This window comes from Aethalodelphis obliquidens, unplaced genomic scaffold (genome assembly GCF_003676395.1).
Source record: "Aethalodelphis obliquidens isolate GAN/ISIS:26980383/991018 unplaced genomic scaffold, ASM367639v1 scaffold8, whole genome shotgun sequence".
Lineage (NCBI taxonomy): Eukaryota > Metazoa > Chordata > Mammalia > Artiodactyla > Delphinidae > Aethalodelphis > Aethalodelphis obliquidens.
Genome location: NW_020837952.1, coordinates 45,286,679 through 45,313,396, shown reverse-complemented (window position 1 = coordinate 45,313,396; position 26,718 = coordinate 45,286,679). Strand labels below are relative to the sequence as shown.

At 41.5% G+C, this 26,718-nt stretch overlaps 1 protein-coding gene and 1 long non-coding RNA gene across 2 annotated transcripts in view; one reads left to right on the top strand and one right to left on the bottom strand.

Annotated features, from left to right (window-relative positions):
- LOC113620907 (uncharacterized) overlaps positions 1-26,718 on the top strand; it is a 66,400-nt gene that overhangs the window by 19,490 nt on the left and 20,192 nt on the right. Inside the window, exons 2-3 of the long non-coding RNA XR_003432973.1 lie at positions 2,362-2,471; positions 25,420-25,577. This is a non-coding gene — a long non-coding RNA (uncharacterized LOC113620907). The remainder of the gene's footprint in view (positions 1-2,361; positions 2,472-25,419; positions 25,578-26,718) is intronic.
- The window catches only part of DRAM1 (DNA damage regulated autophagy modulator 1), an 86,861-nt gene continuing 64,980 nt past the window's right edge, over positions 4,838-26,718 (bottom strand). Inside the window, exon 7 of the mRNA XM_027107346.1 lies at positions 4,838-5,130. Coding sequence (XP_026963147.1) covers positions 5,113-5,130 — 18 coding nt within the window. The 3' untranslated portion in view covers positions 4,838-5,112. The remainder of the gene's footprint in view (positions 5,131-26,718) is intronic.

The window sequence follows — 26,718 nt, the reverse complement described above, 5'->3', positions numbered from 1 at the left end:
ACTGGAGATTTATCAGCCTGTTAAAACGAGGTTCTGATAACTGTGCTTTTACCTTTCTCACTAGACTATAAACTCTGAGAGGATGGGGTACGTGTTTTCCCCAGCATCTAGACCATCACCTACCACAGAAATGGGACTTAGTGTTAAGTGAAAAACTAAATAAATGATTGGATGCAAGACAAATTAATTTGTTAACATTTGACTAAAGTAAACATATATTTCTCAGAATTAACTTAGCCTGAATTGGCTGAGATGCTTATGACTGGTGGATTATGCCTATTTAACAAATTAAAAGCAAACCACAAAATCAAGGATTTTAAACTAATTTTTTCCCAGACATGTTCGTTGTAAATCCAATACACATACTCTGTTGAACTGGCTGCTTTGTGTAATTGAGAGCCAATTTCAACGTTCACATGACAATGAAAACCTCAAGCTTAAATTTATTAATACGTTGCCTTGGCAGAACACCAGGCCTCTTAATAGCAAAATATGGAGAGAAAGGATATTAGTCTCCAAAGACTTGAGTTTGATTTTGAAAATAAACTGATGTTGTTCTTTAAAGATCATTCATAAGGAGACATAACTGTGGAGATGTGGACTATAAAGAAATTTAAATGAAAAATAATTCAAAGTACAGAGAATCAGAGTTTCAGCATGGTATTTGGTTGGAAGGCCCAGGGATCAAAATATTTAAGTGTTTTAGGTCCCACCTTAGCAATTCAAATCCTGAATAGTTGCTAATGCATCGATCTGATAACTCCTAATCTAGACATACTTAACAAATAATTTGCCAAACACACTAGGATATGGAACAGAAGAACTACATATTCAACCAGGTGGACCCCAGAAAAGGAGACTTCATCATTTCTAATAACCGTGGTTGCCATTTATTTAGCACATACCAGGTATCTGTCTAGCACTATGTCAAGTGACGTACAGATTTATCTAATCCTTACAAAACCCCCATTGAGCAGATGAGGAAACTAAGGCTTAAAAATATGTTAAATAAATTACCCCTTAATTGATTACTCCGAATCAACAAGCCTGTAAATGGCAAAGGCACGATTTTAGCCTTTGCTATTGAGCACTCCGTTTTGTTCCACTGCTCCTCAAAAGATGGTCCGTGAACTGGCAACATGAACATCACCTGGGAACTTGCTGGAAATCAGTCCTGAACTCCACACAGGCTTACTGAATCAGAATCACTGGCTGTGGGACCTAGGAATCTGTTTTAACCAGCTCTCCGGGAGATTCTAATGCACACTGAATTTTGAGAAGTACATCTCTATTCTACTCTATTTCTCCAAACTTTAGCAAATATTTATATTTCACTTTTCCAGTGCAGTTTCTTACAAAACCCAGAAAATTAATATCACATTCCTTTCTTTGTTTGAATTATGTGAACAATAGTCACTAGACTAGAAACCTTAATTCCTACAAATAGAATATATAAAATGAGCCCCAAGGAAAACAACCCAATGGCATTATTATCCATCTAAAATATGAACAAGGGCTACAGTGATTGGAATTCTTTCAAGACCTGACTACACATATTGGTTTAGGATTAAAACAGTAACCACTTAGCTCATTCTAAGCTTTAACAGATAAAACAGATTTTTAATATAAGCTCAGAAAGAGTATCTTGCCAAGAGGGCAAGAGTAACCATCCGGTGTGCTGTGACAAAAGTGAAATATAATATATGTAAAGGGCAATCAGAATTCCAATCTATTGCTATGAATGATTGTCTTGCCAGGTAATGAAATGTATTGACATTACTGCTGAGCTGTCATTGGCATGTTATACAGACATTGAGATTTTCTAAGCAAAGTTACTGGAAGTCATTCAAATATTTATAATGGTGTAATGGGTGAAATGGAGACTTTCTCTTTCAAAAAAAATTTTGTTCCAAATTCCTTGATGAGAAAATATTTGGAATAAAGCACAATAGATTTATATACAGACTTATATGGCTGAAATTGATTTTTGTTTCCCTGGGAATTTAAGAATCTTTTTAATAGTTGAGAGCTGGTGTACAGCTGCAAGAGGTTGGCTTAATACGGAGCCAATATTTATGCTTTCTTGATAGAACAAATGAGAGTTCTCGCTCTGTTTTCTATCTTACTTTTGTTGAAAGCCTGGCAACACTGGGATATAATACTTGCTTCTTCAAAATGTTTCTAAGTTGTTCACTGTTTTGTATTTAATCTTGAAGCTGCTTTATTTATAATATTATTAAACCTCAAAGAAACACATGGTGGAAGAGAATGGAGAAATTCTGTGATTTCACTGTTTTATTCTTCTTTAATAGAATTTATGTGAAACCGAAAATCGTTCATGTTTTTGTTTTTATTTTCAAGGAGTGTGTCCATGCCTTGCAACAGGATGCCTTACACAGATGAGTAAATCACAGTACACAATAAATTTTATGGCTGAAGAAATTATTTCTGCGGAAATCTCCCTCTAACAGGTGAGTGAAGATTTATGTAGATATTTGTTATCTCTATATCTAAATAAAGCAAGCACAGTCTTGAAAAAATACAAACATATTTTTGTCCAAATGCAGATCCAGCACAATTGCAGCCAGTACCCTCTACTTCTTAATAATTTCTAGGTTTTCTCTAGCCTTACATATTTATTCCTACTGCTTACCATTTGCCTACTATATTGAGGATCTACTAAAGGCCAGTATTATGCTTGTGTTTTACCTGGATATCATATGTACAGGTGCAGTGCTCTGACATATGGTAAGCACTCAAGCAAATATTATTATCTACATACAACTGCTGAAAACAAAATTTGCCGGTAGACAGAGTAATTGATGCTTCTTGGATCCTAGGTCTCACTAGCAGAGTTTTGACATCAGATAATACCATCTTTCAGCATGCATAGCAGGAATCCAACTGGTCAGTGTAATGTAGTGGTTAAAATCATGGACACTGGCACCAGACAACCTTGGTTCCAGTCCGTGTTCTACTGCTTATTACCTACGTGACCTTGAACCAGACGTTCAGCTTCCTATGCCCCTGTTTCTTATCTCGTAGAACTGTTGTACAGATTAACTCAGAGAGTGCTTGGAAAAGTGTTTGGTGTGGGGTAGGTGGACAATATATGGTAGCCATCATTGTTATTCTCTGGGCCCATTTCATCACCTGTAAATGGATGCAATAAACAAGCAGACCTTATGGAATTTCTGTTATGCGGAAGTCTAGAGGTTCCATAACGTCAAGAACCATGTATGTCTTTTCACTATTGGATCCTAGTACATAGCATAGATTCCTGGCATACAAATAAAAATTTAAGTGAATGAATAAATGAAATAAATAAACATATATAAAAATATATATATAAAGCATTCGGCACAGTGCCTGACACATAGCAAGTGTTCAATAAATGAGGGCTGTTTTAAGTATGCTTAACTATCTTGTGGACTCCCTTAATACAGTTTAGTTCAAGCCAGACCTCTGTCCATAATACTGGGAAATTTTCAGTGGGAAGTCTTCACTCCCTGGAACTAAGACCTCCAGGAAGCTCTACCCAGTGGCGTTATGGAATAGCTCCTTATGCCTTGACTAGAAAGGAGTTAGTGGTAACGGCATTGGGCCAGAAATCCAGGTCAAGTCCTGGCTTGACGATTTCATAGTTGTGTGGCCTTCACCAAGTCATTTCACCTATTTGAGTCTGTCTCCTCAATTGTAAGATAAATGGTTTGGATTGAAAGATCCTCTTCTAATTCTGGATCTCTGTAATTTCAGAAATTATATCATAACTCTTTGTTCCTGAATATGTGAAAATTTTTTATGACTTATCTCTCACGTATGTAGCATGCCTATTATACACACACATACACACACACACAAATGTGTATATATGAGTCAGCAATGCCTGCTGTGAATTTTTCATCCAATACAGGAACTTCTCTTCTGGAACAATGAATTCCTCTCTCCATTTGTACCTTTCTTGGTGATGCCTGGTTGTGAATTAGACATTTAGATTTGGCATCCATATTAGATTAGAACTGAGAAATGTTCTAAAAGGAAGCCTTGATTAAGAAAAATTGATGACTTATTTTGTCCATTCCAGCCCAATGTAATTTTCCTCCTCCATACTTATCCAGTTTTTCTTGTTTGTGCCAATTATATGCCAGATTTTGAACCTGAGTCTCTCTCATCAGAGTCAATGAACTCTCTACTCTACACTGTCTTTCAAACAGCTGCTTGCCTTGTCAAATCCCATCAGTCTAAACATCTCCCTGGAAGCAGATCTGTTTATTATGTTTATTTGAATTCCACCCTTCCAAACACACACACACAGTTGTGAACATAATAGGTGCACAGTAAATGTATGTTGAGTAAATGGAAGATAAAAAGGACACACTGGGCCTTCTTCAGTTTTTGGCCTCATTTCTCTCCTAGAATTCCTTTTTTGGATCCAAACAGGAAGTGGTAAGGTTGTCACATGAATACAAATCACTGAGTTGTGACAAGTGCCAAACTGGCTCTAAGGCATCAAGGAAGTCAAAGCTTAGTCCTCTCTGTTTCTTTCCCAGCATTCACAGGCCTGAACATCAATCACCCCATCCTATGCAGCCTCTGTAGACAGCCGCCTGGTTAGCCTGGCCCTAACCAGGCCCAGGGATCCCTGAACTTTTCGTATTCTACACCAAAGAGTTTTTGCTGGGCTTATTAAAGTATATTTTGGGAGAGGTTGATTAGCTCTTTGGTTTTGTTACCTACCACTCATATATATTTCGAAGACTGCAAAAATAAAAGATCGAACAAGCCATTATTTCTGATCATGGAGATGAGAGAGCTCATACTTAAACGAGAATAATAAATGCAATTTTGGAATCTACTGGATACTCTTTTGAAAAGTAGGTAGTCATGATCAATCTAGGAAGGTTGCATTAAACTTAGCACTTGAATTATGCAAGTTCAAACTGACAACTGTAATAAGCAGTCTTCAACTTCCAGAAGCTTTACATAATAAAAGTTTATTGCTGACTCATGCAATAGTGTAATGCAAGTATTCTTCATTAGCCAGTGATGCCCCAAATAGTATCTCAGGGATCCAGGTTCTTTCCTTTTTGTAGTGCCACCTCTTCTAGATCTTCAGTCTTCTCCATTAAACTGCAGGAGGAAAAGAGAGAGATTGGAAGAGTGGAATATTAAGCAGAAAGTTTTTGTAGACCAGGCTTAAATACATATCACTTCCTGCCCACATTTTATTGGCCAGAATTCAGTCATATGGTCACACCTAACTGCAGGGAAGGCTAGGAAAAGCAGTCTAGCTGAGTGCCCAGTAAGAAAAGGAACTGGGGTAAAGTGAACTCACAGCAGTCTTTGCCACAGCTCTACATGTGTACTTCCCATCCAGCATCATGATGTTAGCAGTGTTCCATGTAAAGGGCCAATAAATGGTTGCTCTTTTTATAACTAGTACATCTGATAAAATCTAATAACCATTATCCGAGAATATATGGAGCAAAGCCAAGTGCTAATTGTGGGCTATGATAAATAAGACATGACCTTGGCCCCTAAGAATTTTGTACTGAAATAGAACTGTCAACCAACTCTTTCTTCTTTTTCTTTTTTCTTTTTTTTTTTGGCTCTGCTGCGTGGCTTGTGGGATCTTAATCCCTGGGCCAGGAATCGAACCGGGGGCCCCAACAGTGAGAATGCCAAGTCCCGCCAGGGAATTCCCTTTTTATCTATTTTTTTCTTTTTTTTTCAACCAACTCTAAAATGGAGAAGAATAAAGTAAGGATAGAGGTGAAAGTCTTTTGTAGCATACATCTTGTTATATGTCTGTCTACCATAACTTTAAGCCACTCAAGACAGACCTGATAACACGCCTTTGTGTTTATGGTCTTTATTCATTGCCTGGCATACAGCAGGTATTATAGAAGTGATTTTCTTTTTAATACAAATTATTTATTTATTTATTTTTGGCTGCATTGCGTCTTCGTTGCTGTGCACAGGATTTCTCTAGTTGCAGCGAGCAGGGGCTACTCTTCATTGCGGTGCACGGGCTTCTCATTGTGGTGGCTTCTCTTGTTACAGAGTACGGGCTCTAGGCACACAGGCTTTAGTAGTTGTGGCTCACAGGCTGAGTAGTTGTGGCTCATGGCCTCTAGAGCACGGGCTCAGTAGTTGTGGCCCACGGGCTTAGTTGCTCTGCGGCATGTGGGACCTTCCTGGACCAGGGCTCGAACCCATGTCCCCTGCATTGACAGGCGAATTCTTAACCACTACACCACCAGGGAGGTCCTAGGGCAATAGTTCTTAACAGGGTTGTGTGTATGCATGGGAAGAGGGGGATTTGGCTGATTTACCTCTTATTGAGTAACAACTACCCCCAAACTTAATGGTTTAACACAATCATTTATTTTGCTGATGATTTTGTAGGTCAGGAATCTGGGAAGGACTAGGCTAGATAGTTTTGTTCCACATGGTTTTAGCTGTAGTGGCTGGGCCTAGAGGATCCACTTTCAAGATGGTTCCTTATTTACACAGAGTGCCTCAGTGTTCTACACATTTGGTCTTATACTTTGAGCTGCTCCATATGGCTTGGGTTTCTCCTGTCATGGTGGTCTCAGGATATCTAATCACATTTCTTACAAGAGGCAGGAGTTAAGGCTACCAGGTCAATAAAGGGCCATGCCCAGAACTGGCAGTGTCACTTCTATTACATTTTACAGGACCTAACCACATTCAAGAGGTTGAGAAATAGATTCTACCTCTTGATGGGGAAAACAGCACAGTCACACTGTGGAAGGGCATGTCGGATGGGAAATATTGGGGATTATCTTTGAAAAATACTAACTGCTACAGGAATGTCCACCCAAGTCACCTGAGGAACTTTTTCAAATTATGGCCATTATGCTTCCAAGTTTTAAATAGGTTCCATGGGGAATTCTGATACCTATCCCCAGCTCAGACCCAGTAGTGTAGAACAGAAAGAAAAAGTGGCTCAGGACCGAAATGTAAAAAGAACAACTCTGAATAGGGAGTTCCTGCTGATAGACCAGAGATGAAATAAATGAGCTAGAGGCATGATGGGAGCCAAAGGAGGAGATGATTTCAAGGAGGGTGTGGTCAGAAGCACCAAATGCTGTAGAGACGGTGAGAATGAGGAGAAATAGGCAGAGGCTGACAAATATGGCTTTGAAATCTCTCCAGGCGTCTCTGAACTCTGTTTCAGTTGGGATTGGAATCCAGAATCAGAAGCTTACAAACTGAGTCTGCAACCAGAATAGGTTCCATTTTGTCCCCCAAACTTGGCTATCCTCATGAAACCCTATTTGTAAGGACTGAAATAGCAGTTATCTGACAGCAGTACACAATCTGCAAATGAGAAAAATTGTGACAGACTTTACAGGTAGTTAAAGTGTGAACTTCAAGAAAATGGAGACATTTCCCTTCTGCTCCTCCCTTTTATCTTTGCAAGTAAGTTCTTTGGCAGTTAGTTTGGTGCTTTTCTTTGTTTGGGATATCAAGTCAGAATCAGTGTATCAGCTAGCTCTTGCTGTATAACAAATCATCCCAAAGTCAGTGGCTTATAATCAGGGGTCTGCAAACTACAACCTGTGGGCCAGATGCCTGTCTTTGTAAATGTAGTTTTATTTAGACATGGCGGTATCTGTTCATTTACATATTATCTGCCTTATGTGTTTATCTGTTTTTTGTACTACAGTAAACAGAGGGGAGGTACCACAGAGCATATGCCTCATTAACTTATAATATTCACTATCTAGCCCTTTTAAAAAAAAAAGGTTTGCTCGATTCTGCTTAAAAAATAAGTATGTATTATTGCTAATGAGTCAGCTGGGTAGTTTTTCTGGTCTCAGCTAGGCTCATTCATGATCACCTGTGAGCTCTGATGCTTAGGCTATGTTCTGTCATATGTCCTGGTTGACTGGTTGTTGGCTAGTCTGACTTTAGCTGGAGTATCTGGGATCTTCCCCTGTGACTTTTCATTCTCTAACAGGCTAGTCTAGGCTTGTCCTTATGGTGATAATAAGATTCCAATAGAATAAGTGGAAACACGTAAGAACTCTTGAGACCAAGGCTCCAAAGTGGCACACCATCACTTCCACCACATCCTACCATTGCACTACATGTGATATTGACCAAAGCAAGTAACAAGGGCAGCCCAGATTCCAGAGGCGATGAGACAACCTGCTAAGTTATAATTGCAAAGATGTTGATACAGGGAGGCATGAAGTATCTGGGCCATCTTTGCAACCAATCTACCGCATAGAGTATAGAAAGCACACCAGGCTGGACTTGAGAGGACTGAGGTCAGATCCTGACTTGGCTGTAAACTCACTCTGTGACCTTACACAAGTCACTGAGTCTCTCTGGGCCTTAGACTCCTTAGCTCTGAATTCTACATTCATATTAAAAAATGCCATATCCTCTTCTTGTTTGCATTCAACAAATGTTTATTTTCTTGAAATATTTTTTAACGAGACTCGAAAATACTCTCTGTTTTCTAATGTGCTATTACTTGGGGCCAGCGTAAGCGAAAAACATCTGCTTTTATTTCATTCCTTTGACAGGGATTCTAAATATTTGTAATTTACATGAAAAAAATTACAAAGGTCATACTGGGTTTCTTTCAAATATGAAGAAGGAGAAAAGGTTTTGCAAATGAAAGTGATAGAAGCCACCTTAGCAGGAAAATAATGTGAAGATGGTGTTTGCTCAGAATGACTCAAAATCCCCAAGTCCTTGCCTTTACCAGGAAGTCCTGATAGATAGGTAATATAAGAGAGATTTAGGTTAATAAACTCTCTGGAAAGTGCTATAAGAAGGGTTATGATGTCTGGGTTTGCTTTATGCTTGTCAATGCCTTTCCAAATGAAGCTAGTAAGAGTGGTGTAAGCCCGGATATTCCCGGATCAGCCATTAGGAAGATCCTCAAGCAGTATCCTTCCTACCCAGCCCCCAACAGGGCTCTCCAGGCATCTGCCTTCAGCAAGGCCAAGGCTAAAACAGAGTTTACACAGCTGGACCTGGGTTTCATGTAGATCTTCATTCTTTGTAATCTGGTTCTCAGTGCTACTTTGGGATACTTCTGAAGATGGGGAGCCAATTTAGCTCCAGTCATCAAGCAGATTACTAATCAGCCCTCCCATTTCCAAATCCAGACCCTTTTACTTCAGCCTGGTCCCTTCCTCCATCTCCCTAGCTACTACTCGCTGTCCATTCCCAGCTTCATGTCTTGTTCATATTTTCCCTTCCTCTTCTTTCTCCTTCTGTTCCTCTTATTCAGATCCTAATCACCGGACTTTCCTGGTGGCACAGTGGTTAAGAATCCACCTGCCAGTGCAGGGGACTCGGGTTCGATCCCTGGTCTGGGAAGATCCCACATGCCACGGAGCAACTAAGCCTGGGCTCCAAAACTACTGAGCCTGTGCTCTACAGCCCGCATGCCACAACTACTGAAGCCCATGTGCCACAACTACTGAGCGTGCGCTCTAGAGCCCGTGATCTACAACTACTGAGCCTGTGCTCTAGAGCCCGTGCTCCACAACAAGAGAAGCCACCACAATGAGAAGCCCGTGCACCACAACGAAGAGTAGCCCCTGCTCACCACAACTAGAAAAAGGTCGCGTGCAGCAACGAAGACGCTACGCAGCCAAAAAAAGTCCTAATCAGAGTTCAGAGCCAGGCCAAATTCTGCTTCTCCCTGGAGCTTCCCCTGCCAACTTGAGGCCTCTGTGACCTCTCCCACAAAGGCATGAGTTACCCAACAGGCAGGCTGAGTATGTGCACAGAGCAGTTGTAAGTCAGGGTTCTCACCCCCCACCTTAACACACACACACACACACACACACACACACACACACACACACACACAGAAAACCTCAGATTCAGTGAATGTATCCAGAATTTTGAAATGGAAAATCTAGAAAGAATTTATTTTAGCATATGCAACCTTTGTGACATTTCAAGAAATAACATTTATTCTGCATTACGTGGGGAGGAGGGGCACAAAAAGGGGTACTTTTTTCAGTTTAGGGTCTTTAGAGTTCTTAATTTTGTACTGATCTCTCCTCTGAGATTATATTGCACTTACTGTGTTTTCCACAGACTTTGGCATTTAATCGTATGTGTATGACCTAGTGGTTGAGTATGTGGAATGTTAACTCTTATCACCCACTAGCTCTGTGACTTTGGGCAAACTATTTGTGGCAGATAGTCTCCAATCAAGGCTGTCATCAACCTCTTCCCTCCCTGCCACACTCCTCCATTGAGAGGTGAAACTTGTTTCCCCTTCTCTTAAATCTTGCTGGGCCTGTAACTGCTTTGACCAACAGATCATAGCAGAAGTAACATTCTGAGACTTCTGAGGCCAGGCCTTAAGCAAACTGGAAGGTTCAATTTTTTTCCTCTTGCAGTGCTCCTTCTTGGAGTCCAGCTGCCATCCCAGGAGAGGCAATGGAGGAGCATGGATGTACTCTGGTGAGCAGTCCCAGCTCTGCTCCCAGCTGACATCCAGCACCAATTGCCAGCCCTGTGAGCAAACCATTTGGATGTTCTAGCCTAGTCGAGCCTCCAGATAAATGCATATGGACATAGGCAGACAACATCACATGGAGCAGAAGAACTGCCCAGCTGAGCCCAATCAACTCAGAATCATGAGATATAATAAAATAGTTGTTGCTTCAAGCCACTAAGTTTTGGGGTAGTTTGTTATATAGCAGTAGATCATTGAAATAGTATCTAACCCAAACCTAGATTTGGTTTCTTCCCCTATGAAATGGAGTCAATAATAGTACCTATTTCATAGGATTGGTTTAAGAATCAAACAAGATGAAATGTATGGTAAAGTGCTTAGTGATGTTATGCTATCTATTTATGTTATGTTCTAATTACTACATTATTTTATTTATTTATTTATTTATTTGCTGCACCACATGGCTTGCAGGATCTTAGTTCCCTGACCAGGGATGAGTCCTAACCACTGGAATGCCAGGGAATTCCCTGTTTTTAAACATGCAAGGAGAGGCTCTGTCACTGGTTAAAAGATTTCAAGAATCAGAGTGCAGGAGGTGGTGGGGCAGGAGAGAAAAGGAAGATATAGAAAATAAATGGTACTAATATTTATTGGTAACCTACTATGTGCCAGGCTGCACACTAGGTTTTTACATATATGATCGCACTGGCTCGTCACAGAAACCTTGTTAGGCACATGTTTTTACCCTTTATACCGTTCAGTGGAGGTTCAGAGAGGTTAAGTAATTTACCCAAGGTCCCACAGCTGGGAGTGACCAAAGAGGAGTACAACTGGGCTTCAAAGTGTACTGTCTGACTGCAAAGCCCATTCTTTTTTTTTTTTTTTTAACCCTCCTACAGATCTTGGACAGAGGGGCTTCCTGAGATCTTTCAAAATATAATTATTTTTTTCAATGAGAAATTAAACATTCAGTCAGACTCTATTCAATACAACCAATATTCTGCTTCTTGTAGGAATATTGATGAAAATTTAAAAACAACCCCCAAAGTCCTGTACTTCCGGTAATAAATTATTACAAACCTACCATCAAGAAATCTAGATAAATCTTTCATGATACTAGTTATTTTTACCTTATGTCATATCTCTGAGAAACAACTTCCAGGCATGTAAAATTGTACTTCCTTTTATTTTTTTTCTAAAATATCACCTTTAACCCTCTAGGAAGGGCTGCCCCATTATGCCTGTATACATTAATGCTTAATTTTTTAAACATCTTTATTGGAGTATAATTGCTTTAAAATGTTATGTTAGTTTCTGCTGTATAACAAAGTGAATCAGCTATATGTATACATATATCCCCATATCCCCTCCCTCTTGCGTCTCCCTCACACCCTCCCTATGCCACGCTGCTAGGTGGTCACAAAGCACCGAGCTGATCTCCCTGAGCTATGCAGCTGCTTCCTACTACCTATCTGTTTTACATTTCATAGTGTATATATGTACATGCCTCTCTCTCGTTTTGTCCCAGCTTACCCTTCCTGCTCCCCACGTCTTCTAATCCATTCTCTACATCTGCGTATTTATTCCTGTCCTGCGCCTAAGTTCATTAGAACCATTTTTTTTTAGATTCCATATATATGTGTTAGCATACAGTATTTTTCTCTTTCTGACTTACTTCACTCTGTATGACAGCCTCTATGTCCATCCACCTCACTACAAATAACTCAATTTGGTTTCTTTTTATGGCTGAGTAATATTCCATTGTGTATATGTGCCACATCTTCTTTATCCATTCATCTGTCGATGGACACTTAGGTTGTTTCCATGTCCTGGCTATTGTAAATAGTGCTGCAATGAACATTGTGGTACATGACTCTTTTTGAATTATGGTTTTCTCAGGGTATATGCCCAGTAATGGGATTCCTGGCTCATATGGTAGTTCTATTTTTAGTTTTTTAAGGAACGTCCATACTGTTCTCCATAGTGGCTGCATCAATTTACATTCCCACCAACACTGCAAGAGGGTTCCCTTTTCTCCACACCGTCTCCAGCATTTATTGTCTGTAGGTTTTTTGATGATGGCCATTCTGACTGGTATGAGGTGATACCTCACTGTAGTTTTGATTTGCATTTCCCTAATGATTAGTGATATTGAGCATCCTTTCATGTGTTTGTTGGCAATCTGTATGTCTTCTTTGGAGAAATGTCTATTTAGGTCTTCTGCCCATTTCTGGATTGCGTTGTTTGTTTTTTTGATATTGAGCTTCATAAGCTGCTTGTATATTTTAGAGATTAATCCTTTGTCAGTTGCTTCGTGTACAAATATTTTCTCCCATTCTGAGGGTTGTCTTTTCGTCTTGTTTATGGTTTCCTTTGCTGTGCAAAAGCTTTTAAGTTTCATTAGCTCCCATTTGTTTATTTTTGTTTTTATTCCCATTTTTCCAGGAGGTGGGTCAAAAAGGATCTTGCTGTGATTTATGTCATAGAGTGTTCTGCCTATGTTTTCCTCTAAGAGTTTTATAGTGTCTGGCCTTACGTTTAGGTCTTTAATCCATTTTGAGTTTATTTTTGTGTATGGTGTTAGGGACTGTTCTAATTTCATTCTTTTACACGTAGCTGTCCAGTTTTCCCAGCACCACTTATTGAAGAGGCTGTCTTTTCTCCATTGTATATTCCTGCCTCCTTTATCAAAGATAAGGTGACCATATGTGTGTGGGTTTATCTCTGGGATTTCTATCGTGTTCCATTGATCTATAATTCTATTTTTTGCTAGTACCATACTGTCTCGATTACTGTAGCTTTGTAGTATAGCGTGAAGTGAGGGAGCCTGATTCCTCCAGCTCTGTTTTTCTTTCTCAAGATGGCTTTGGCTATTCGGGGTCTTTTGTAGTTCCATACCAATTGTGAAATTTTTTGTTCTAGTTCTGTGAAAAATGCCATTGGTACTTTGATAGGGATTGCATTGGATCTGTAGATTGCTTTGGATAGTAAAGTCATTTTCACACTGTTGATTCTTCCAATCCAATAACATGGTATATCTCTCCATCTGTTGGTATCATCTTTAATTTCTTTCATCAGTGTCTTATAGTTTTCTGCATACAGGTCTTTTGTCTCCCTAGGTAGGCTTAATCCTAGGTATTTTATTCTTTTTGTTGCAGTGGTAAGTGGGAGTGTTTCCTTAATTTCTCTTTCAGATTTTTCATCATTAGTGTATAGGAATGCAGGAGAGTTCTGTGCATTAATTTTGTATCCTGCTACTTTACCGAACTCATTGATTAGCTCTAGTAGTTTTCTGGTAGCGTCTTTAGAATTCTCTATGTATAGATAGTATCATGTCATCTGCAGACAGTGACAGTTTTACTTCTTCTTTTCTGATTTGGATTCCTTTTATTTTTTTTTTGTTCTCTGGTTGCTGTGGCTAAAACTTCCAAAACTATGTTGAATAATAGTGGTGAGAGTGGGCGAACTTATTTTGTACCTGATCTTAGAGGAAATGGTTTCAGTTTTTCACCATTGAGAATGATGTTGGCTGTGGGTTTGTCATATATGGCCTTTATTATGTTGAGGTAGGTTCCCTCTATGCCTACTTTCTGGAGAATTTTTATCATAAATTGGTGTTGAATTTTGTTTAAAGGGTTTTCTGCATCTATTGAGATGATCATATGGTTTTTATCCTTCAATTTTGTTAATATGGTGTATCACATTGATTGATTTGCGTATATTGAAGAATCTGCATTCCTGGGATAAACCCTACTTGATCATGGTGTATGATCCTTTTAATGTGCTGCTGGATTCTGTTTGCTAGTATTTTGTTGAGCATTTTTGCATGTATGTTCATCAGTGATATTGGGCTGTAGTTTTCTTTTTTTGTGACATCTTTGTCTGGTTTTGGTATCAGGGTGATGGTGGCCTCAGAATGAGTTTGGGAGTGTTGCTCCCTCTGCTATATTTTGGAAGAGTTTGAGAAGGATAAGTGTTAGCTGTTTTCTAAATGTTTGATAGAATTCGCCTGTGAAGCCATCTAGTGCTGGACTTTTTTTTGGTGGAAGATTTTTAATCACAGTTTCAATTTCAGTGCTTGTGATTGGTCTGTTTATATTTTCTATTTCTTCCTGGTTCAGTCTCAGAACATTGTGCTTTTCTAAGAATTTGTCCATTTCTTCCAGGTTGTCCATTTTATTGGCATAGAGTTGATTGTAGTAATCTCTCATGATCCTTTGTATTTCTGCAGTGTCACTTGTTACTTCTTTTTTTTTTTTCACTTGTTACTTCTTTATCATTTCTAATTCTGTTGATTTGAGTCTTCTTTTTTTTTTGATGAGTCTGACTAATGGTTTATCAATTTTGTTCATCTTCTCAAAGAACCAGCTTTTAGTTTTATTGATCTTTACTATTATTTCCTTTATTTCTTTTTCATTTATTTCTGATCTGATCTTTGTGATTTCTTTCCTTCTGCTAACTTTGGGGTTTTTTTGTTCTTCTTTCTCTAATTGCTTTAGGTGTAAGGTTAGGTTGTTTATTTGAGATGTTTCTTGTTTCTTGAGGTAGGATTGTATTGCTATAAACTTCCCTCTTAAACTGCTTTTGCTGCATCCCATAGGTTTTCGGTCATCGTGTTTTCATTGTCATTTGTTTCTAGGTATTTTTTGATTTCCTCATTGATTTCTTCAGTAATCTCTTGGTTATTGTTTAGCCTCCATGTGCTCGTATTTTTTACAGTTTTTTTTCCTGTAATTGATGCTAGTTGATCCTGAAATGCTAGTCTCATAGCATTGTAGTCAGAAAACATACTTGATATGATTTCATTTTTCTTAAATTTACCAGGGCTTGGTTGGTGACCCAAGATATGATCTATGCTGGAGAATGTTCCATGAGCACTTGAGAAGAAAGTGTATTCTGTTGTTTTTGGATGGAATGTCCTATAAATATCAATTAAGTCCATCTTGCTTAATGTATCATTTAAAGCTTGTGTTTCCTTATTTATTTTCATTTTGAATGATCTGTCCATTAGTGAAAGTGGGGTGTTAAAGTCCCCTACTATGATTGTGTTACTGTCGATTTCCCCTTTTATGACTGTTAGCATTCACCTTATGTATTGAGGTGCTCCTATGTTGGGTGCATAAATATTTACAATTGTTATATCTTCTTCTTGGATTGATCCCTTGATTATTATGTAGTGTCCTTCTTTGTGTCTTGTTATAGTCTTTATTTTAAAGTCTACTTTGTCTGATATGAGAATTGCTACTCCAGCTTTCTTCTGACTTCCATATGCATGGAATATCTTTTTCCATCCCCTCACTTTCAGTCTGTATGTGTCCCTAGGTCTGAAGTGGGTCTCTTGTATACAACACATATATGGGTCTTGTTTTTGTATCCATTTAGCCAGTCTGTGTCTTTTGGTTGGAGCATTTAATCCATTTACATTTAAGGTAATTGTCAATATGTATGTTCCTATTACCATTTTCTTGTTCGGGGTTTGTTTTTGTAGGTCTTTTCCTCCTCCTGTGTTTCCTGCCTAGAGAAGTTCCTTTAGTATTTATTGTAAAGCTGGTTTGGTGGGGCTGAATTCTCTTAACTTTTGCTTGTCTGTAAAGGTTTTAATTTCTCCATCGAATCTGAATGAGATCCTTGCAGGGCAGAATAATCTTGGTTGTAGGTTTTTCCCTTTCATCACTTTAAATATGTCCTGCCACTCCCTTTTGGCTTGTAAAGTTTCTGCTGAAAGATCAGCTGTTAACCTTATAGGGCTTTCCTTGTATGTTATTTGTTGCTTTTCCCTTGCTGCTTTTAATATTTTTTCTTTGTATTTGATTTTTGATAGTTTGATTAATATATGTCTTGGTGTGTTTCTCCTTGGATTTATCCTGTATGGGACTCTCTGTGCTTCCTGGACTTGATTGACTATTTCCTTTACCATGTTAGGGAAGTTTTCAAGTATAATCTCTTCAAATGTTTCCTCAAACCCTTTCTTTTTCTCTTCTTCTCTGGGACCCCTATAATTCGAATGTTGCTGCATTTAATGTTGTCCCAGAAGCCTCTGAGACTGTCCTCAATTCTTTTCATTCTTTTCTCTTTATTCTGCTCTGTGGTAGTTATTTCCACTATTTTATCTTCCAGGTCACTTATCCATTCTTCTTCCTCAGTTATTCTGCTATTGATTCCTTCTAGAGAATTTTTAATTTCATTTTTTGTGTTGTTCATCATTGTTTGTTTGCTCTTTAGTTCTTCTAAGTCCTTGTTAAATGTTTCTTGTATTTTCCCCATTCTATTTCCAAGATATTGGATCATCTTTACTACCATTACTCTGAATTCTTTTTCAGGTAGGTTGCCTATTTCCTCTTCACTTGTTTGGTCTGGTGGTTTTTACCTTGCTCCTTCATCTGCTGTGTTTTTCTCTGTCTTCTCATTTTTTTTAACTTACTTCGTTTGTGGTAGGCTGCAGGTTCGTAGTTCCCGTTGTTTTTGGTGTCTGCCCCCAGTGGATGAGGTTGGTTCAGTGGCTTGTGTAGGCTTCCTGGTGGAGGGGACTGGTGCCTATATTCTAGTGGGTGGGACTGGATCTTGTCTTTCTGGTGGGCAGGGCTGCATCCGGTGGTGTGTTTGGGGGTGTCTGTGAACTTAGTATGATTTTAGGCAGCCTCTCCGCTAATGGGTGGGGTTGTGTTCCTGTCTTGTTAGTTGTTTGGCATGGGGCATCCAGCACTGGAGCTTGCTGGCTGTTGGGTGGAGCTGGGTCTTTGCATTGAGACGGAGATCTCTGGGAGAGCTCTCGCTGATTGATATTACGTGGGGCCAGGAGGTCTCTGGTGGTCCAATGTCCTGAACTCAGCTCTCCCACCTCAGAGGCTCAGGCCTGACACCCGGCTGGAGCACCAAGACCTGTCAGCCACACGGATGTGTTACAGCGCTTTTCTCCTCCTAGGGACTCAGCCAGGATTTCAGGCAATGGGTTCTGAGTCCAAAAATTGCCTCTATTTGGGAACTTGCCAAACACGACACAGGAGAGGCTTCAGTATTTTCTTGGAGTTGGGTTTGCTCTCTTGTACTTCTCCCATTGCCACAAAAAATCTTTCCCTGAGTAGCTGCTGCTCCTTTCACTGCTTAATTTTTAAATGAGAAGTTAACTTGTCTTTTCTCACAGAGACAGTTTACTTGGTGAGGTCAGCAAAATGCTGATAAGAAAACCTATATGAGGCCCCTCAGACCGGGCCTCTGAGATCCTGGCTAAAAGCTCACCACAGATCTGTGTCCAATAATAAAATCCTCCTCGAATCTGGGAGCACTCAGCTCATTCCTGCCTGTTCAGTCTTTTAAGTGCCTCCTTCCCATGCTCCTTCTTTTCCTTCCCCCAGTCTCTCACAAAATCTTGTTCCAAAATGTCAGTCAACCATCAGCTAATGGGATCAGAAGTTGCCTCACAGTCAGAAAACCTCCTGGTCCCCGGCCCAAGTGCCCCCCATTACATCCAGTGTCCCAAGATGACCTCCCAGTCCCCATGACGTAAGGAAACATTTCAGAGCAGCTTTACAAAATGAGAAATTCATTCGCTATTTTTTTCAAGGGACCAAGAAAAGAAAATGTTATGAACAAGGAAATTGCTGGTGGGTCACTGGCCAGGACACTGAAATGTGAACATCGAACAATTAATTTAAGGATAATATAAACAGGTTTCATTATACAGAGTTTAAGAATATGATTGGAATAGTCTGTTGTTTTGAATTCTAGAATGTTCCTCTCCCTACTGCACCCCTGCCCCCACCCCGGGCCTTCTTACTATGAGTTGGCATTCTCCCTCCCCCTGGTTGTTTTCTCCATCTCCATCCACTGTTATAGCACAGATGAACTCACTCTGTGTTTGGCTTCATGTGGTTGCCTTGCCTACATTTATTCTGGTTTCCTATTGTGTCGCCGACGCACATTTTTAAGAGTTCCATTATGTGGAATGGTTTTCTTTCCTACTCTCTTCAGAAAAATTGACTTTTCAAAGGAATATTAAAAAATTTTTTTTGTTTAAAGAAATAAGGTTATTTCTAGTTCTTTGTCCTCTTTCACAATTACAGCCATGTACTCCATAAGGAATCCATTAATGTGTAAGATGCTTTGAAGCTGCTGGATGTGTGCGTGTGTGTGTGTGTGTGTGTGTGTGTCTGCGCGCACACGCACGCGTGCACTGTTCTTTTTCTTTTTCTCTCAGAATCTTGCCACTGCCAACCACTGATTTAGGAATGTTTAGGGGTACATGCCAACTCAATAATCAAAATCATTTTGGTACTGGGAACCCAACCACAGTCTCTGTAGACCAGTGGAATTTATTGCTTGCTCCAGTTTATTAAGTAATAGTACCAACAACATTTTGAATAAAGAAGAGTCTGATAAGATATGATAGAATGTCAGGATAATTCATTTTGACCATAAAACAATGCTTTTTTTGAATCTGAAATACTAAAAGCATTAATAGCCTGATGGTCCACGGCTTCCTTCCCTTGACCTGATATAGGAATATGATTCCTAGCTCACTTTAGGAAAGAGTCTCAGGACAGACTGCTGGTTTCCTGCTACATCCATATCCCTGTTTTCATTCCACAAATACATATCTAGTACTGACTGTGGGCCAAGCACTGGCCTAGGCATTGGGACCACAGTGATGAACAGGATAAATGCAACTCCTGCCACATGGCACTTTCTGAAGGAAGATATCTTGGCTGCATAGATTACTGTCTGTTGAGACATTTGAGGCACATGCAAAACAGACTAATGGTGAAGCTTATGGTCTGTGTTCGGATCCAGGCTATACCACCCAAGCTGTTTTATTTTGAACAATTTTTGTGGCCTTACTAAGCTTCAGAGTCCTAAATTGCAGTGGTACTTACCTCACAGAGTTATTTTGAGGGTCAAGTGGAAAAGTCCTTGTACAGCTTTTACATAGTGCCTGGCTAAGAACCATGAGTAGCGGTGGTGGTAGTATAAGTTTATTTACTTTACGTTATTTTTCTATTTTTGGCTGTGTTGGGTCTTCGCTGCTCCATGCAGGCTTTCCCTAGTTGCGGTGAGCGAGGGCTACTCTTCGTTGCAGTTCATGGGCTTCTTATTGCAGTGTCTTCTCTTGTCACGGCGCAGTAGTTGTGGCACATGGGCTCAGTAGCTGCGGCACGTGGGCTCTAGAGCGCAGGCTCAGTAGTTGTGGCGCATGGGCTTAGTTGCTCCATGGCATGTGGGATCTTCCCAGACCAGGGCTCAAACCTCTGTCCCCTGCATTGGCAGGTGGATTCTTAACCACTGCGCCACCAGGGAAGTCCCAGTGGTGGTAGTAGTAGCCGTAAGTGGACCATATTGTCCCTCAGCAGAGAAGGTCGTGGCAAGTCCATGGGTCCAACCATCACTGGGGGGGAGGGGGGGTCACAGATCCATCCCACCCTAGGAGTCTCTTAAGTTTAAGGGAGAAAAAAAGGCTTGCCCAATGCTCAGAACCACATCCTCTTCCTTCTCAAGCTGCAGTGCCTCCTGCTGCTCATGGAAGAAAATGCAGCTCCTTCCTCCCCAGGAGTGTGTTTGCCAGCCTGCTGCGGCAAGAATCCCTCACACTGAACCCTGCCATCTCTGACCTCAAAAGATGCAACCTCTCCCGTCACCCCTGAGGCCTGCCAGCAGTCACTGCAGCTGTGGGAGCCTGCCATTCTGTGGTGTGGGCTCTTCCCACGCACTGCCCCCCTCAGAGCCCCTTCCTGCTCCATGTTGAGCCCAGAGTAGCAGGTCTGGAACTTCTGGGGATGCTGGGGCCTTAGGGCTCATAAGAAACTCATCTTTCTGATGGATCCTGGTGGGTTTTCCCCCTTCATTTATCTCCAAAGGAGCACTGAACAGTTTCCATATGGCTGCCACGTGCCCCGATGTTTTGGTCGAGACAACGTTATTGCCGTACCTCACTAGACCTCTCCCAGAATGGTCACAAGGTTCTGGGCATAGTAGGGGCTGCTCTGCCCAAGCTATGACGCAGAGCAGAAAACTGTGCCACCTAGTTGCTCTGCACCTGTGTCTCTCCAGAGGCTATGTCTTCTACCCAGCATGAAAAAGAAGTTAATTTGTTTTTCATTCTAGGGATCTAGGTGCAAAACTAACCCACTGTAGCTAATTGGCCCACTCCCTTCCCTGTGAAGTGGGCAGGCACAGAAAATCCCCAACCCTGCCCAGCTCATCATCTACCCCTAAGGGGCCTTGCCATAGCTAGCATGTGGGAGGAGAGCAAATTTAGATGAAATCAACACGAGTTTCCTCCTAACAATAATAGTTCTATTCATTCAACGCTTACTGAGTGCCCAATTACCTACTTGGTGCCAGAGGAGAGACAACCCCAGCCTCCCTTGCGGTAGTTTGGCAAGAGGCTGCCTGAGAGGGTCTGTGTTCACTTGAGGGAAGAACAGCCTTATGCCAGGGGCTGAGCTCTGGAGGCTCTGCCTTTGAACAAGACTGCTTCCTCAACCAGGAAATGCCCAATATTACATACTACACCAGATCTTCTCTGCCACGCTTTTCCTATAAATCCGTCGAGCAGTACAGAGTGGGCTCCTTCCCCTGAAGCCCTTTCCAGCGTGCACTCAGCTTTGGTCGATCAAGCACACTTCTCTCTGTCGGATGGTGGCAGCCCAGGGTACCAATGCATTCTCCTGCCTCTCTTCATGGAGGCTTCCTCAGGAAACCATGCTTTGCTTCTTGCTGCGTGTCACCAGTAAAATGTGTGTCTGTGCCACTTTGGCACGACAGCATGCAGGTGTGAGGAACACACAAGGAGCTCACAGCATTGTGAAAAAGAAATCAAAGGCAATAACAGATGCAAATACACTTATAGACACATAAGGCAAGAGGGGACTCTGACAGGCCGTAATTGCACCCCCGCTCCAGGCAGCAGATTACAGTCTTAGTGAAAATGTGTACTTCTGCCTGATTATCAAAGTCCTGGAGGGCTGCGTGTAGAGGGGGACCCTTATTTTCACTCTCCAGGGGAAAAAAGAGTGTATCTGACAAAAACTTCCCCTAGGAACAAACCCCAAAGGAGGAGATGTTTGTGGAGAATGAACTAATTTTTGTGAAGAATGAACCACACGCTCTTTACTTACATTGACTCATTTAAGAAAATTAACAAAAAAATTAAGTTTTTGCTACACACACAAGGAATGTTTCAACATAAGCAAGTGGGTAGAAACATAGCTGTCAGCCCTTTGAAGTGAGATGGCAAATACTCAGGCGGGGGCCGCTGCGTTCAGGTGAGGCCTTACACACGAGTGCAGGGCTGAGGGGAAGGATGGTGGTGAAATCTAGCCTTTACTCCTCTTTCAGTCTGTGTGGGTGCAAGTACCCGAGGGCGGGATGCCATACTTTGGTTCCTCACACAGACACTGTCTACCTACAAAGCCTAGAGGAGACCACTTTTCCTAATTCACCTACCTGAAAGGACTCCTTTTTATAATAGGTATAATTTGTATGTGCTCAACTCAAAGCCCTTCAGGACTTGATAGGTCTGAGGGCAAGTGGGGTACAGGGCACCTGACTACTAAATAGTTTGTAGCATCCATCCCCCATTTGGAAATGGCAACTTCATAAAGCCCTTGGACTTCCTTCAGACTGATCTTCTCCCAGGGGTAACTAGGGAGCTTTAGAGAATAACTGGCCCTGTTCATTAAGGTTTGGGTTGTTTTGTTTTGTCTTTGAGATAATTGTAGATTCACATGCAGTTGTAAGAAATACAGAGAGATACAGTGTCTTCTTTACTAAAGGTTTAATTTTTATTTTTTAAAATGTATTTATTTATCTGTTTGTTTGTTTTGGCTGCATTGGGTCTTTGTTGCTGCACGCGGACTTTCTCTAGTTGTGGTGAGCGGGGGCTACTTTTCGTTGCAGTGCGCGGGCTTCTTATGGTGGTGGCTTATCTTGTTGAGGAGCACAGGCTCTAGGGCATGCGCGCTTCAGTAGTTGTGGCTCACGGGCTCTAGAGCACAGGCTCAGTAGTTGTGGTGCACGGGCTTAGTTGCGCCACGGCATGTGGGATCTTCCCAGACCAGGGATCGAACCCGTGTCCCTTGCATTGGCAGGTGGATTGTTAACCACTGTGCGACCAGGGGAGCACAAAGGCTTAATTTTTTAAACCAACATTTACTGAACATTTTTTCTGTGCCTCAGGAAAATAAAGATGCCTCAGATGAGACGTCATCCCCTCAGCACCTTAGATTCTTGTGATAAAGACACACACAACAGATCTCTTTGAAAAAGTTCATTGTGCACATTGCCAAGGGGCAAGTGAGCATCTTGGACGAAAAGTCCTGTGCAGTGTCTTGGGGACTGAGTAAAAGTGGGTGTTGGAAGGGCAATCTGGGCAGAGAACACAGCACGGGCAAAGGCTCAGAAGTATGAAATAGCATGGTGTGTGCTGGGAGCCATTCAAGTAATTCGGCATGGATGGGAACAAAAAATTCAAGGAAGGGAGTTTAGCGGCATCCCGGGAATGAGAAGGGAATGTTGTGTGATCTTGGCCTCCCACATTCTATGCTGGGGGAATGAAAAACAGATGGGAAATATGCTCCCAAACATGGCCCAAGCATGGCTCTTGGAGAAGCAGAAGCGAATCTTGCTTCAGTTCGAGGAGCCCACTGAACCCTCACTTCCAATCCTTGGGCTGTGGCCCACTTCCTTCCATGACCTTCACCCAAGGCCAAGGGCGGAAGTCTAGCTTACATCCTTCTCTTCTGCATAAGGCCAGCAATTGGAATGAAACAGAGTCCCCCCTCTACCAATCTGGGCTGCCACATGGGACATGGCTAAGCCCAGCTGTCCCCAGTTCCCATCTGGCATGGAGATTATCAAGAAGTACCCCCCAGGGTCCAGTGAAAGGCACAGAAGGTAGTCGATGGTGCTGCTGGCAAGCTCAGCAGAGGGTGACCAAAGTGTGGGGACTGCAGGGCAGACCACCTGAGCTGGCAATCAAATGGAAATCCCAGCCATTCTTCAAAGAGATACACAACCCCAGAGAGCTGAGATGAGGCAAATTAACTAGGAGAACTCCAGGCCCTGACGAATGGAGAAACAGCAGACCTGGAGTATTCTATCCCCAGCTGTCTGCAGAAGGTGCTAGCAGAGGGAGGAGTGACTAGGTACATAGGGAAATCATTCTTCAAAGACAGTGAAGATGCAAGGAGCAGCATGGGATCCGAGTTTTCACCTGCCCACCTCCACAGCGACACAATAAGCAAACGCTTGTTACTTCCAGGCATTCTGGAGAAGACAGGGAGGGGATACTGAGATACTTAAACATGAGTTTTCTTGTGACTCAGCAGGCTGGGCTCATAAGGAAGATTATATCATTTATAGAAAGCTGAGAAAGCCACACTTTCTTTGAATAAATGAGTATATTGTGTGTAAATGACCAACCCCTCTATTTGTGGCTTACGGACATCCCCGGCCAGGTTTTGGACGAAACAATTCTATTTTAATTTGGAATGATGAGGATTCAGTGCTGGTTGGTGATTTGTGAATCATGCCATACTCTCTACCAGGGCTAAAGTATTTCTACGGAGGAAGAGATGAGCTCCCTTTTTACCTGTCCTCGGGTCCAAAGATATGACAAGCCTTGTTACATCCCCAGAAAATGGATATAGCCGTCATATAGCCGTCATAAGAGGATTGGGGTAGCCTTTGAATCTGTGAACTAGTTTACTTCGGGACAACCTGCTTTTGTAATATTCCACCTTGTAATTGAAAGGGAGGGAGGAAGAAAGTCTGGTGTGGGAATAAGAAGACAGCAGTATCCTTTATGGGCAGGACTTAGAATTGGGTGACTTAAGAGTCCCAGGTGGCCATATTTTTAGGTATGTCTTTTAAAGTAAAACAAGGAATTTTCTTGTAAGGTTTGCTCTGTTAACAAACCCTGCACCTCAGTCTCAGTGACTTATTACAACAGTGGTTTATTTCTTCCTCATGCTATCTGGAGGCTGAGGTGGGCTGTGGCTTTCACCAGGCCCTGTAGGAAAAGCTCACTCTTCCTCTTGTGTGTCTCCCCTTTACTATCATACCACAGCCACACTCACAACACTTTTGACACCAGATGTGAGGGTCGGGGTGTTCCTGCACCACTGGTTCTACAACACCAGCTGGATGTCCCACAGTTCAACTCAATTCTGACACTGTCTTCCTGGAAATAGTGTCAGATCCTATAGGTTAAGGGCTCAGTCCCGCAAAACAACCCCTTCCCCCCACCACTTCGGATGCCAGTCAAAAGTCCGAGTTGTCGCCTGTGCTGCTGACCAATCATCCATAGATCAGGTATTCCCTCCACCCCCTCCTCGGGCTCAATTAATGTGCTAGAGCAACTCACAGAACTCAGGAAAGCAGCTCCCTTACTGTTTACCAGTTTATTCTAAAAGGATATGATAAAGGATGCATATGAACATCCAGATGGAAGAGATGCATAGGGCAAGGTATGGGAAGGGGCTCGGAGCTTCACCGCCCTCTCTGCCACTGTCCCAGCACCTCCATGTGTTCACCAACCCAGAAGCTCTCCAAACCCTGTACTTTTAGGATTTTTATGGAGGCTTCATCACATAGGTATAATCAATGATTAACTCCATTTCCAGCTCCTCTCGCTTCTCTGGAGAGTGGAGGGGAGGGTTGAAAATCCCAAGCTTCTAATCATGACTTGGTCTTTCTGGTGATCAGCCCCCCCACCAAGAGTCACCTCATTAGAGCAAAATACATTGCTATTACCCAGGAAATTCCAAGGAATTTAGGAGCTCAGTGTCAGGAACCTGGGTCAAAGACCAAATATTAGAACAAAAGATACTCCTAGTGCTTTTATCACTCAGGGAATTACAAGGGTTTTAGGAGCTCTGGGATAGGAGCTGGGAGCAGAGAAGATATATATTTTCTATTACCTTATACCCTGGGCTTGTTCTGTCTTCTGATTTCAGGACCTAGCCTCTACATAGGACATGTCTGGGAAAGAGCAAGAGAACTGGCCAAAACTCAAGATGAGTCATAGACCTTCTGCTGCAACATGGTAAATGCCATATTTACTCACATTTCATTGGCCAAAGCATGTCACATGACCAAAACCAAATCAAATGAGGTAAGGACATAAAATCCTCCCATAGGAGGCACAGTGGATCACCTGACAATGGACAGGGAGGGGTGGGTAGTGATTGGAAAGAATAATATATTCCACCATGATAATATAAATTCATTATAGATAATTTAGAAAATGTAGAGAGGAAAGAAGAAAATCAAAATTACCTGTAATCTCACTGTTAACATTCTGATATATTTCCTTCCAGGATATATGTCTGTGTGCTTGCTTGTTTTGACAAATTTAGGATTACATAATATATACCAGCTTTATAGGCTACTGGTTTATATAGAATTATAATATATAATGAACTCTTTCCCATATAAATAATCATTCTTTTAAAATGTCACTTTAATGCCTGCCCAATTTTCATATTAGTTTGGATAGACCAGATTTTGTAGCAATAAAAAAACCCTCAACTTTGTTGCCTGGCTTCGAATCACAAAAGTTTATTTCTTATTCAAGCCACATGTCCAATGCAGGTTGACATGGAGACTCTGCTCATCTTTATCTCTCTGGAACAGAGGCAGACAGAGCAGCTACCATCTCAAATGTATCTGGCTATTGTATAGGAAGGAAAGGAGAATATAGGGGAACATGCAATGGCTCTTAAAGCTTCTGCTCCCAAGGCTTTCACATTTTGTTAGCCAAAGCAAGTCTCATGGTGTGATATATTTTTTTTTAATGGCCACAATATCTTGCAGATCCTCCAATCAAGAATTGAGTCTGTTTCTCCACCCCTTGACTCTGGGCTTAGCCATGTGACTTACTTTAGCTAATAATACATTAGCAAATGTAACATGAGCAGAGGCTTAAAATATGCTTGTGCGTTAGGGCTTGATCTCTCCTAGTGCTTTTAGAACAGCCCAAGATTGACCTAGAGGGTGACAGACCATGTGGAGAGAGAGACCATGCTGTCCCAGCTATTACAGCCGTCCCAGATATGTAAGCAAGGCCATTCTCAACCATCCAGCTCCAGCCAGCCCAGACCAGAACTGTTTAGCCAATCCACAGATTTCGAGTGTTGTCTTAAGCCACTAAATTTTGGGGCAGTTTGATATGCAGCAAGAGCTGGCTTATACACACATCTACATCTAATTTCATCTGGAAGGGAGCCATGATATTTTTTTTAAAGTCTAAATGA